At 34.8% G+C, this 14,133-nt stretch overlaps 1 protein-coding gene across 6 annotated transcripts in view; it reads left to right on the top strand.

Moving 5' to 3' along the window:
- LOC131034005 (serine/threonine-protein kinase TOR) overlaps positions 1 to 14,133 on the top strand; it is a 158,360-nt gene that overhangs the window by 74,006 nt on the left and 70,221 nt on the right. For all 6 annotated transcript variants that reach the window (XM_057965334.2, XM_057965335.2, XM_057965332.2 and 3 more), the window contains 13 exons: positions 1,202 to 1,300; positions 1,433 to 1,525; positions 1,639 to 1,801; positions 2,044 to 2,177; positions 2,299 to 2,351; positions 7,903 to 8,026; positions 8,146 to 8,331; positions 9,118 to 9,270; positions 9,344 to 9,496; positions 9,618 to 9,689; positions 9,854 to 9,988; positions 11,116 to 11,177; positions 11,433 to 11,530. In XM_057965334.2, the coding sequence (XP_057821317.1) occupies positions 1,202 to 1,300; positions 1,433 to 1,525; positions 1,639 to 1,801; positions 2,044 to 2,177; positions 2,299 to 2,351; positions 7,903 to 8,026; positions 8,146 to 8,331; positions 9,118 to 9,270; positions 9,344 to 9,496; positions 9,618 to 9,689; positions 9,854 to 9,988; positions 11,116 to 11,177; positions 11,433 to 11,530 (1,525 nt within the window). The remainder of the gene's footprint in view (positions 1 to 1,201; positions 1,301 to 1,432; positions 1,526 to 1,638; positions 1,802 to 2,043; positions 2,178 to 2,298; positions 2,352 to 7,902; positions 8,027 to 8,145; positions 8,332 to 9,117; positions 9,271 to 9,343; positions 9,497 to 9,617; positions 9,690 to 9,853; positions 9,989 to 11,115; positions 11,178 to 11,432; positions 11,531 to 14,133) is intronic.

The following is a 14,133-nucleotide window of genomic DNA, read 5'->3' as shown; positions in this document are numbered from 1 at the left end:
GAAACAAGGCAATGGCATGCCGTGTTATGTAGAAAGTCTTGTGCGTAAGTGATATAAATTCTCTTATCCAGTTTGACAAAAGTTGCCATCATAAATCTTCACTTAGTTGAGGCCAATAATGTAATCAACCATCCAAATGGCAATGTTAGACGTGTTGCTAGCCCTTATCAATCGAAATTTTAGTAGGTCCATTAAATACTTACACTCTGCATTTGCTAACAAATTTTTTCAAAGCCCTGTATTTCCTACACTCCATATACTGTCTTTTTCCTGTTGGGTTAAATTCGGCCTACATTATCGAGGAAGGGTTCTCTTTTTGCTTTGGTGTAATCTTCTTGGTGGGTTTACAGATAGTTATCCTTGTAGATGGGTATACCAAATGATTTGGCAGAATTGATATTTGTGATCAAATTTCTCTTTCCCCTCCGTTTTCTTATTTTCCAATATCCTTTTATTGCTCCTTGATTGTACTTTCTATTTTATCTCCATATCATGTCATATCATACATGAATTGTGAGGTCTTTTGTAGCATTCATATACATGATTGTCCTTTGGATTCTGTGAGAGTTTTCCGTTTTTGTAAAATTACTTTCTGTACAAACTTCCCATCTGGATTTTCCTAACATTTATTGTCTTGTCAGTTACTATTTGAGGGTTCCTTGAGGTGGTTAACCTCTTTCACACACATTCTTTTTGTAGAACTGAAATTGGTTAGTGATTAAAAGGATGGAACTAAATCAAGATAGGCTAATTGTTGAACTGAATTAAATGCATGTGCTGAAGTAGATTCCAGTCCAGAACTGAGACACAATAAACAAGCAGATTGTGAGGGTAGTTTATTGTTGTCTCTGTAATCCCACTTATTTTCTGTTTTATCTAGGTACCCTGCTACCAGAACTTCTAAATTCTAGATGTCTTATTTTGGTTTTAGGTATTTGTAAAATCCAGGACATTGCAGAACTGTAGAACATTTTTAATTTTATGTGTAGTCAACCTAAAAGTTTACATTATTCAAAAGCAAGTGCGTAGTCAATGTAGAAATGATAGTCAAGGACTGCATTATGACTCTAATTTCTCTTATTTAGGACATAAATAAAGCAAGAATTGGAATTTTCTTTCTTGCTATTGTAAAGACTATGCGTACAGTAATTAATACATCTTAATGTTAACCGTGTGATGTATTCATCAATTGTTATTGCAGGTTTTACCTGATCTTTTCCACATTGTTCGTACTTGTGAAGAGGGTTTAAAGGATTTCATAACATGGAAGCTAGGTACCTTAGTTTCTATTGTACGCCAAGTAAGGATGCATATTCTCACTTATGATTTGATTTTAGTGTTCCTTTTTATGAATACTGGGAGCTTATTTGATTCATTTTCTGGGGACTCTAAAGAATACTGTAATATGAGTGTGCTTTGTGGTATTTTGCAGCATATACGCAAATATTTACCGGAATTACTTACACTTATATCGGAATTTTGGTCTTCATTTAGTTTGACAGGCACCACCAGTCACCCGTCTGCAGTGAGTGGAGCTCTCAGAAGACATAGAGAATCATAGTATATTGCTGTTTAGTGGATTTGAGAGCATGTAGTTACTATCTTGATTCTTATGGCAACTTTCCTATTTCTTGACAGATCCTACATTTAATGGAGCAGCTTTGCTTGGCTCTGAATGATGAGTTTCAAGCATACCTACCAGAGATTTTGCCTTGCTGTATCCAGGTTCTAACCGATGCTGAACGCTGTGTGAACTACAGCTATCTGCCTGCTATTCTTCATACCCTTGAAATATTTGGCAGTAAGTAAATCTGGTTTTGTATTTCTTTTTCCAAAGTAAAATACGTGGTTATATTAAGTAATTTGCTCAGAGGGGAAGCTAACAAAGTTTTTTCCTTCAAGATTTTAAATTTTCATAGTTAGACATAATATCATACTTCTGGATACTAGTATATTTTTTTTAATTCTGTTGTTCCAAATCTTGTCTCAGATTCCATTTCAGGGAAATTACAAGATCAGTGATAAAATTTGTTACTTTTCTAGGTACATTAGATGAACAAATGCACTTGCTTCTTCCTGCTCTTATTCGGATATTTAGGCCAGACAATTCAAATGTGCCTGTAGAGATCAGACGTGCTGCTATGAAAACACTTACAAAGTTAATCCCCCGTGTCCAGGTTTGCAATTCAATTATTTTCACTTGGTCCAATTTTGAATTGAATTTTCTTGCCATTTCAATATTGTTGTTCATTATCCTTTTGATGCTAGTAATTTTAGCATGGTTTCCTCCCATGGCAGGTATCAGGTCATATATCGGCATTGATACAACCCTTAAAGCTTGTTCTTGATGGGTGAGATAAGATTATTGCTTTTCAGTTAATAGTTTAAACTTTAAAGAACTTTTGCTGTATTAAGTTTTGAATAATGTTCCATTCAAATATATAGTTGAATAAAAGATAACACTTAGTTTAATAGTTCTGTCAAATTAAATGAAATTTAAATTTTTAATACAATTCACTCTCTTGTTTTTTTTTCTACTTATGTTGCCTTTTCTAATTTCAATGATTTGTGAGTTTGTTGTATGATACACTGCCATACTGTACAAAACATAGTTGAACTACTCGCCAAAAGCAAAAACTTGCCAAGGCCTGAAAAAAAAATTGGCGAAAACTCGACAACTTCAAAATTTGCTTAAATTTAATTAGAAATACATGGTTTTTTGCAAAAATGAGGAGATACATCCATTGAGTCAATAAATGAGTACACAAAAGAAACAAGCTGAGTCTAGATATATTTGATTGATTTAAATGCAAATTGGGTACAAATGGCATCCTCATGTGAAATGCTGGTGGCTGATAGTCTGAAACAAAATGAAATAGAAAATTGTTTTTGTAAAACTAAAAGTAAATACTACATCAAAATGTTTTACATCTTCCTTTTCCCAGCTCTAGTGAAAATTAGGGGAGAGGAAGAACTAAAGGGTCTAGTCCGAGGAGTCCGATGTGGCTCGTCCACCTCACCAAAACGAGGTTGAGGGTAGCATCCCTTGTGGGGGTATGGGGGTGAGAGAGAGGCGTAGAGAGATAGGTCTAGATCTTGGGGGAGAGAGGAGAGAGTGAGGTAGAGAGTGGTAGAGGGGGGATAGATGAAGACTGATAGGGAGATAGATAGGTCTAGAATTTGGGGCAGATAAAGTGAGTGAGATACAGAGAGCGAGAGAATGCAGAGAAAGAGAATGGTGATAGGAGCCTACTGATTACTGAAATTTGACTGTCTGAAAATTTAAAAGATCTTCTAAAACCTAGAATTTGTATTATAACTCCTAGAGATTTGAATTCACTCTCAAACATCTTGCAAATATATACATCAAATATAACTTGAATGTATATTGAAATGCTATATTTCATGTATATATTCTGAAGAGAATGAGACTGACTTGAAAAAAAATTTAGATAATTTTTTGACGTGTTTGGGCCTGTTTATTTTATGCAGCCGAGTTTTTGCCAAGACTCGACAAGTTTTTGTGAAAAACTCACCAAATAATTGGCAAGCTTTTCCCAAAAAAACCTGTGAATTCATGACGTAAATACTCGCCGAGCAGGAGTTTTTCAAGACTCGATGAGTACTTTGAGTCTTACATCTATGGTGTAAAATATTTTGGTCTAGAGGAGGTTGAAATTCATTATTTTTGTACGGTTATATTTCATTTGGATGAATAGAATTTATGCTGTAAATTATTCACACTTTTAGCAATCAAGCCATCACTATGATTAGCTAGTTGCTATATGGGCTAACTATATCCTAATGTGATTCATCTAAAACTATGTTACCAGGTTCTTCTAACCCCCCTCTGTACCTGTGTGGGTCTGGTTCTGGTCCTTTACTGATTCCCCACTGGGTTTTCCTGGGGCCCCTCTTGGGCATCTCGGGTTCCCTGTGGGCCTTGAAACCAGGGTGACTGGGAGGGACCTTGGGTGAACTTGGCCCGAAACCAAGTGAACCTAGGAGGACTGATGGGCTGTCCCCCCAAAAAAAACAGTGAATTTTTTTTTAAACAATTTAATAAACAAAAAAATGCTTGCATTCGTAGTTTTGACCTTAAGTGATAAAATTGTGAAAATATCATGCATCATGAAGGTTTGTCACATAGGAAACTTGACTACAATGAGGGGGTGACAAGGAATGAGGATCTAACCAACGAGTGTGTTGACTTAGACATTATTGTTGCACATCTTGCCAGAAAATATCTTTAGATGAGGCAGCGTGAATAGTACACGACTAGTGGAAATGGCATTGTAACTCTTTGTGGTTCAAATGTAATTGAACCAAATGTTAGACTTTGATACTTTTGATGAAAAGCAATATGAATATTTTTAAATATTAATTGTAATTTTCATTGTGTATTGACATTTGACAAATCATTGAATGATGAATTTATGAGTGTTTTAGTTTTTGCAAATTATGAGGTATTCATTCTTTTTTTTTTTTAAATTTGCAATTATGAGTATCATTGTTTTTTATTATATAATCTTAAATTTTTAAATACATATATTATATATACATACGCACACGTATACGTATACATATACATATACTCATGGATTTTGTTTTGGCTGTATTGGGTTCTGTACTTGCACCTGTACTGGAACTGGTAATTTAGATCTAAAATGAATCATCGATTAGATTAGTCTATAAGATAATAAACAAAAGAAGACTATCCAGGTGAGCAAGCAAAATCCTAAAGTGTCTGTCCTCCAAGATGCATTGGACTAACAAACAGCAATGCCGTCATTCAGAGTGGGAGTACCAATGCAGAGTTTGAGAATGCTTGCTGGTGTGAGGGTGATCTATAAAACCTAGGAGATACACTTTAACTCACCAATTCATGGATGTTAACTTGTTAACACAACAAAGCAACCTTTAAACAGTGTTCAAACACCTCCAAATAATGCTAAGAATGTAAACAATTGTTTTTTATGATATTAAAGTATAAGGGAATATGAAAACATAGCCTGAGACAAGAAGTTAATAGACACATCAGGCTGAAGGCAAGAAATTTCAAGGGAAAAACCTTAAAAGGGTGAAAAATTCAACAAGAGTGAGTGTTTAACTCCTCACATCGCTATCTTAGTCCTTGATGAGTGTTTCAATGCTAAAACAACATAAGATGATGGGGAAATGCCCATAAGATAATAAACAAAAGAAGACTATCTAGGTGAGCAAGCAAAATCTTAAATTGTGTATGTTCCAAGGCACATTGGAGCAAAAAACAACAATGTTATCATTCACAGTGGGAGCACCAATGCAGAGTTTGAGAATGCTTGCTGGAGTAAGGGTCATCTATAAAACCCAGGAGGTACTCCTAAGATCACCAATTCATTGATGTTAACTTGCCAACTCAACAAAGAAACCTTAAAACAATGTTCAAACACCTCCAAATAATGCTAAGAATATAAACAATTGCTTTCCATGATATTAAAAAATAGGGAAATATGAAAACACAGCTTGAGACAACAAGGAAATAGACACACATCAGGCTGAAGACAAGAAATTTCCAGGGAGAAACCTTAAGAGGGTGAAAAATCCAATAAGAGTGAGTGCTTAATTCATCACATCACTATCTTAGTCCTTGATACAAGTGTTTCAAGGCTAAAATTGTTGATTGGAGTCTTTACCACACCTTGTAACTCCTTCACACTTATTGTGTAAACTTTAAAACTCAGAAACCATAAGTTATACCATTTTTCTATCCTTACATGAAACCAAAGTGGAAGTGAGAATGTGAAATGAATTGATTCAAGTGCTAAAACCCTTTGTAGTCCACTCTTTGCCTGCACAATCATGCATTTGTCACTTCCACTAGACCAACAATCACACATATGCTACAGTAGACCTAGCTTCACCACAATATCCAAGTATTAGCAGTACACACACACACACACATATTTGTATGTATATATATACATAAAAATGCATACATACATACATAAATACATACATGTGTATATACACACACTAACAATAATATGTTAATTGCTTATTATTCCTGTATATTATTATCTCATGCATACCACAGATAAATAGTAAGGCTACAGTCTGCAATAAATAATTGTTTCAGGACTGATCTATATGCCTGATTCACTTATGTATCCAGAACTGTTCTGCTCATTATGAGACTAATCCTTATTAGTTGTTCTCCTTTCTGCCTTCCAGATTTAATTCTCTTTCCTTTTCTGCTTTTCGATTTATATCTTCATCTCTAAATGAGAAGAGATACCTTTTCATAATGGATGCATTCTTTCCAAGAGAAGCACCCATCCATTATAGATGCTGCCCTTTGTTAAGAAGAATTATGAATTATTTCCACCTTTGCACACTCTAATCGCTCCCTTCACATATGCCCTTTGTTAAGAAGAATTATTTCCACCTTTGCACTCTCTAATCACTCCCTTCACATACTTATTGCTGTCTTCATTACTAATTGCCGTCTTCACAATTACTGCCCTTAATTAATTGTTGCATCTATAATTTTGGAATCCCTGCCTTAGGAGTATTTTTTTAATTGCGGGTCTTCACTATTATATTTATATCTGTCTTGGGCAATTTCATATGAATGTTACAATGTGGTTGGCCAAGACAGAATTAATTTCATTTTAATCGTCTTACATATCCACTAAGGGAAGTTGGCCAAGATAGACTTAATTTCATTGTAAATTCGTTGCACCTTTGCCCTTAATTAGGAGTCAGCCAGCATAGGAAAAGTATGATGAAGTGTATTTTTCATGGTCATGAGGAAAAGACAGAATTAATTTCATTTTAATTGTCTTACATATCCACTATTGGAAGTTGGTCAAGGTAGAATTAATTTCATTGTAAATTCGTTGCACCTTTGCCCTTAGTTAGGAGTCAGCCAGCATAGGAAAAGTATGATGAAGTGTATCTTGCATAGTCATGAGGAGGTCTGCCTTGTTTTGATCTTTTCATAATGAGTCTGTAATTATTTCTTATTTGTTTCTTTCTGGCCGACCCTAGGCTTAGTGCTCTCTCATGTATTTATAAAATCCTAACCTTAGGTGGGGCATGACACCATCCACAAAACACTTAGTGGAAATTTACTTTTGCCATGTGAAAGGCTCAGTGTCGTCAAATAATCATGTCAAAATACATGAGGTTTACATTGAGGAAACCAAAGTTTCATTCAAGAGGATCACTCAATGGAGTAAATTGGGAAACATTCTAACAGTATAAATGGAGGTGGTTGATTAAATACTAGCAACTCTTTGAAACTAATTATCAAGCTACTAGACTAAATTATCTGCTTTGACTAAGTATTCAGTCCTTGGGTTATTCATTTTCAAATACTTTTGAAATACATTCCAGATGACTTGATTACATTAATTGAGTTTTCCATTGACTTAAGGGATCACTAACCTGTTTGCATGTAAGTCCTGTAAATCCTAATCACTGATCCTGATAATAGGCCACAAAGAGTTTGCATGTAAATCCCGTTGCTATAACATTGAATGCTATTATGATGTGATATCTCTATTCAAACTCTCTTAATAATTTCCTGACTCAAATTGCAACTTCTGTTTCTATTTCTCAATGTTGCAGCAAACTTTAAATGGCAGTTTTCGATATGGAACAAAATATTCCCTTTTGTCTCATTCAAATATGTTATTTAATATTTCATGATTTGGTAGTCTTGTAGATGTTCTTGTTCATGAATTACATTAAAATTTTTTGGTTGATGAGCTTATTTCTTCTGTCCAAGTGTTTATTAAATCTATCTTCTGATTCTAACTGGTTTGCATTTGATTTATGAAAGTTTTTTTCTCTTTTGTGTCTATGGTAGAAAAGTTAAAAAGGATGGGTTATATTGATGTAATCTTTAATATGCAGGAAAATAGATGAACTTAGAAAGGAAGCTGTTGATTCTATTTGTGTATTAGCACAAGCATTGGGGGATGACTTTGCTATTTTTATTTCATCTATTCGCAAACAGCTACAGCGGCATCGCTTGCAGGTTTGTTGTATATCATTCATTGAATTACCTCATTATAACTTCCGTGACGATTTGTGGAATGATTTTCAGTATGATCATCCAGCTGAAATTTTTCTGTTTCAATTGCGCTTTGGAGCCAGCACAAAGATTTTGATGAAATTGAAGCACGGCTTCTTAGACGAGATCCAATTATTTTGGAGACCAGCAGCGCCTATAAAGTAACACGTCCACTGCCTGGTGATGTTATTAGTGATCCGTTGAATGATATGGAAAATGACCATTTTGATGAGGGTACTGAGATTCAAAGGCAGGCAAGAAACTACAAGGTAAGTGTGCTCTCTTTCTGAATGCTATTATTTCTTGATCAGATTTAGAATCTTATCTATCAAGCAAGAGGATATGATTATGCTTCTGGAGTGTCCCCACCTTATTATATAAAATCTTAGGATTATGGTTCTTTGACAGGGTTCTTGACACTTTTGTTCCTAGAGCAGAATTAGGATTGTTTATTAAGCACTAGGGCTACATTAAGCTTCTGAAGAATCCACAAAATTTTTAACTGTTTGATCTTGTAATAAACGTGCCTCTAAATAGTATCTTTATGTCTTTCAGCGCTCTGATACAGGTTTCTGCATCGTGTGTCAGTAATTTAACATTCTGTAGTCGTCTCAGTCATGTTTTAGAAATCCATTTTTTTATATTTCCCTTCACTTTGTAATGCTTGGGTGCTAAGTCATCCGCTAAATGAACCTCTGCCTGATCAGTATTCTTTTGTACATTGAGATCTCTCTTTGCTGCAGAGCACTTTTGCTCAGAATTTGCAAAACAGACCACCTTAGGTTTTGAAGAAGTGTAAACCAGCATTTTGAATTTGCCTTATCTTGTTGCTAAGTTAACCTGTGTTAAGTTCCTAATGAGAATTTAACATCTTTTACATTTCATACTCATAGTAATTTAAAATTGTTGTAATTTGATTTAATATGATTAAAAAATATGACAGTTTCTGTATTGCAGTTGATATCCTAGCATGGAATGGTGTGCATTTGTGATTGATTTTCATTGTTTGTAAATAAGGTTGCTTTGAGTAACAAATGCATGCTTGCTACTTCTAGGTCAATGATGGTCGATTACGAACAGCCTGGGAGGCTTCTCAACGAAGTACCAAGGAAGATTGGGCTGAGTGGATGCGCCATTTTAGCATTGAACTTCTGAAGGAATCTCCATCTCCAGCTTTACGTACTTGTGCCCGATTAGCACAGTTGCAGGTTGAAGCACTTAATAATATATCTGGTTCAGGTACATTCTGTGAGTTGCTATCTGACTTTGTTGCTTTTGCAGCCATCTGTTTGTAGAGAATTATTTGCAGCAGGTTTTGTGAGTTGCTGGGCACAACTAAATGAAGCCTATCAACAACAACTTGTTCGAAGTCTTGAGATGGCATTTTCATCTCCAAATATTCCTCCTGAGATCCTTGCTACACTCCTTAACTTGGTACTCTAGGTTTTGTCATTTATGGAATCCTTGTCAGCCATTTCTTATCATTGTACTGCTTGTGGAATGCCATGTATATATGAACTATCTTATCACAGACAACTTTATAAATTGAATGCAGGCAGAATTTATGGAACATGATGAGAAGCCTCTTCCCATAGACATTCGACTTCTTGGTGCACTTGCTGAGAAGGTACATTCTTTTCATATTTTATTTCATTTGGCATTCATATGTTTTCTCTGTAATTTTTAGCTACTGTAATTTGAGTATATGGTAATCATTTTGTAGTTTCAAATGTGAATGACTGAAATATTTGTGATGCTGATCATCAATTCAATTCCCATATCTGTTTACAGTGTCGGGCATTTGCAAAAGCTCTGCATTATAAAGAAATGGAATTTGAAGGTGCACAAACTAAAAAGATGGAGGCTAATCCTGTAGGGGTTGTTGAGGCCTTAATACACATTAACAATCAGTTACACCAGCATGAGGTACACTCTACAATAAATTTGCAATGCAAAAATCATTTTGGTGATACTATATTTCAATGTGGACACAGCTGCTGGAAAATACTGCATGGATTTTTTTATCAAAGTTTTGGATCACACTTGATGTTTCACCGAAATGAAAAAATGAGAACAGAATGCAAAATTTAAGCTCCTTTGAGAGAGAACATTACTGAAGTACAAAAATAATACCATATGGAGATAATAGATGCATTTTAACTCATTATATACATTTAGCTCATTATACAGTTAAACCATTAATTTGAAATAATAAAATGAACTAGCCCTTATTACATCTAAATTTTAATTGGCTAAACTGCTAGTGCTTTGAAATGCATAATATCCTTTATTGAGAATTTTTTCAACTTATTAATCATTGGGTTTAAAGTTTAAACCATGCATGGAAATGAATTATTAATATGTTTAATGTGAAATTTGAGCTCCTTTCAGAGATAACCATACTGAAATATAAAAATACTACCATATGGAGATAATAAATATATATTAACTCATTATATAGTTACAAACTTACAACCACTAGTTTGGAATAATAAAATGAACTAGCCTTTATAACATCTAAATTTTAATTGGTAAACTGCTAGCTTTGAAATGCATAATATCCTTTAATTGAGAATTTTTTCAACTTATTAATAATTAGGTTTAAAGTTTAAGCCATGCATGGAGATGAATTATTAATATGTTCAAAACCCTCCAAGGATAGGATAATATGCATATAGCTGTTCGTTTGATTTTATCAAACCAACTGTTATAACTTTTTAATGAGTTAATGGTTAAAATATTTATAATATTCAGATGTTGGAAACTTTGTACTTGAGTAATTTCTAAAAGGGGCTTTAGTCTGGATTCTGTTCTCATCCTTTCATCTTGATGATGGATAATGGAGTGTGATCTGAAATGTTGATCAAAATACTTGTCACAATTCTTTTCCAGAATCTCTCCTCTATTTATGATATAAACTGTGAAGATCTTAAATAATATACCTCAATGTTTCATCTTACTTTGAATTGGTGTCTCTTTTTATAAGTATTTATTTTTAGTATTGTATTTAATCATCCAATAATTGATTTATTGGTTTGTTTATTTTGTTTTAGGCTGCTGTTGGGATATTAACCTATGCTCAACTAAATTTGGCCGTTCAATTAAAGGAATCATGGTAATCTTTTGGCACTTTTCGTTTACTCATAACTTTTTTAGTTTAGCTTGTATATTAGACCTATCATGATTTTTTAAAAAGGTCTGTTTATTGATTTAGAATAGGAAAACATAGATGAATATGGTTTCATATTATAATCATTCAGTCTACTCTAGGATTTTGTTCATAAAAGGTTTGCACGATTTATGCTTCATTATAAGATATTAAGTACGGGTACAACAAAAATGTAATGTAAGACTAGGGGTTTGTTTTCAGGTATGAGAAGTTACAGCGATGGGATGAAGCACTTTCTGCGTACACGTTAAAGGCATCTCAAGCAACAAGCCCCCATCTTGTATTAGAGGCAACTTTAGGTTGGTTAGCTTATACAAATTTTTGGGGCCGATTCTCATTTATTTGCTTACTGTTTTAAAGGTATATATTGTTGGAAATTATTGTCATTTATGTCAAAAGGCATAGTAAGTTTGTGCAGCACAAGAGGTAAGTTAAATATATTAATTTGCATAATTATCTTCACATGGGCTGACCCATGTTTTGGTGCAATTAAGGATTAAAATGAGATGCAAAAATAATCTTTTATTTTTGTTTGACCCCCTCATTTGGGCAACCTCTTTTGAAAAGGAAAAGAAAATTATTTAATAAAACTATAAGCTGCTGGCTGACCCAGTCAAGAGTAATTAAAATAAATTTTAATTATTTTTTTGGTGTCCCTTAAAATAGGGCCGATCCCCCTTGGAGTAAACTCCCATTTTGGGCAAGAGCTTTTTAAAGAGATTAAAAATAAATGTTTAATCTAGAATTAAGGATTGCATTAAACAAGAGCATTCCAACAAGGTGTTTATAAATTTCTGTAATGTCCTCTACTAGATTTAGGCCCGTTATATGATAATTAATCTTACATTGGATGAGTGTAGTCTTGGAAGGACAATTTGCACCTAAAAGGAAAGGCAAGCACCTACATTCATGTTCAATTTTAATTAGTCTTAATTCATTCTAATGCAAAAATATATAGAAATTGGTTATATGAGACATAAGAGGGGTTGCACGTGTCCGTCGTCTACCAAGCCCAAGGAATGGTTGCTTCTAACCTCCTTGCTAGACTTGGCGGCCCATATTTCTTGCCCTTCAAGCCCATTACCTATACACACAACATCTTTTGAGTTTGGAGTGGGGAGTTGTTGATGTGTCTTTTGTACACGACCAAACACAGAATAAAATACCTAAAGGTACCTTATCCTCTCTTGAATAAAGCTTCTCCGAATGCTGAAGATCTCGCAGAAGGATCAATCGGAGTAGCTCCAAGGTTCTGATTGTAGGTTCTCTACGTGTGGATAAGCTCTTGCGGTATGATGTGATTTTGCTGGAATCACAAGGGGACTTACATTCGATAACCTGAGCGTCTGATTTGCTTTGGATATCACTGGAACGTGGGTCTTTACTGATCCTTAATTTTTTAAAAAGGGAAAAGGATAAGGGTTGGAGAAGGATCTAATTCTAACACTAAGAATGTATGAGCAATGGATGACCTTTGATGAAACTCTAACTAAGTCTTGCTTTGGCATGCTAGGATCATCTCCACAAGGTTAGTGCAATCTTCTAAGGAAAGCTTTATGATGTTCAGATCACCGCTACAAACATAGACACCGTCAGGTTGATGCATATCAATGAAGAAGTGATAATTGAAGTTAAGCTTAAGTTGAATGATTCTTGTTGACTATGCAAGGCAAGTTTGCAATCAACAAACCGCTAGTAGTATGGATATACAAATTTCACCTTTGATCATACAAATTTCTTCCATTCATCTAATAACATGAAATTAAATTTGAGAAGTATAGAGACCATGTGAATTGTTGAATCGACACATAGAATTCACCATTCCTTCAATGAAGTTTACATGTCTTTTGCAACAATGTATTGACAACAATCTTTGCCTTCTCTTTCTACTCTAGTCTAAAATGCTATCTACTATTGAGCTACTAATTATTGACTATCTCTCTTTTGCTAACTCCTAACTATTCTCTGACTATTAACCTTTACAAATGAAGAGCCATGGCTTTATATAGAGAGCTCTTTACAAATTGACGGCTCTGATTGACTTAGAATTAATGGCTAGGATTACAAGATGAAAACCCTAATTAGGGTTTGTTATAACAAACTCCTTTAGCCAATGAGAAAATTACATTCAAAATTTGAGAACCAATAGGAAGCAAGGGTAGGTACACCGAAGTTTGTGCCGTCTCCGATGAGTCAGGTACATTGAATCTAGACATGCTGAGGTGGATCAATCGGATTGGAGGAGCAGTGACTAGGATGCCACCTTGTCTGACGTCTGTATCTTGGTTGATCCTCCTCTGTCCTTGATGAGGCTTCCTTACTGTCAAGTTCTTTCTCTGGTAGCATACCTCGCCTTGAAGTGTTGGTAAGGTCATTATTCTATGTCATCATGTGGGTCTTTTGTGTGGTAGAATGGAGTCTTTTGAGGATAGTTGGCAACTCCTTGAACACATGTAGTTTTCCGAGGCTTCAAAACACCCCGAGTCCACCTTTATGCTTTTGGAATGTCCTTGATGATGATGGGCTTAGAATAGGTCGTCCTTGTCTTGGCCTGATTTTCTTCCATCTACAAAACAAACCAAAAGATGATTAAGCACACATGATATATTTATCCTTGTCATAGCACTTTTACCTTGAATCATTAACAAAAAGGGATCAAAATGGAATTTGCTTTAGGATCCTTCCTAGGGACGGGCCCTATAAGACTCTCACTTTGGACCCTTTGGAAGGGTCAAGAGCGAAATTTGCTATTTTGCTCAATTAGACCATTTCCTTCAACATTACCTCACCAAGATCAAGTCATTAACCTCCAAAATTGCCAAGGAATAGGTTTTGCTCAAGGACCTAGGCAAAATATTAGACCACTAAGGAATTTCGCTCTGGACCCTTTGGAATGGTCAGG

The sequence above is a fragment of the Cryptomeria japonica genome, chromosome 2 (genome assembly GCF_030272615.1).
Source record: "Cryptomeria japonica chromosome 2, Sugi_1.0, whole genome shotgun sequence".
NCBI lineage: Eukaryota > Viridiplantae > Streptophyta > Pinopsida > Cupressales > Cupressaceae > Cryptomeria > Cryptomeria japonica.
This window is presented reverse-complemented; position numbering and strand designations above follow the sequence as displayed.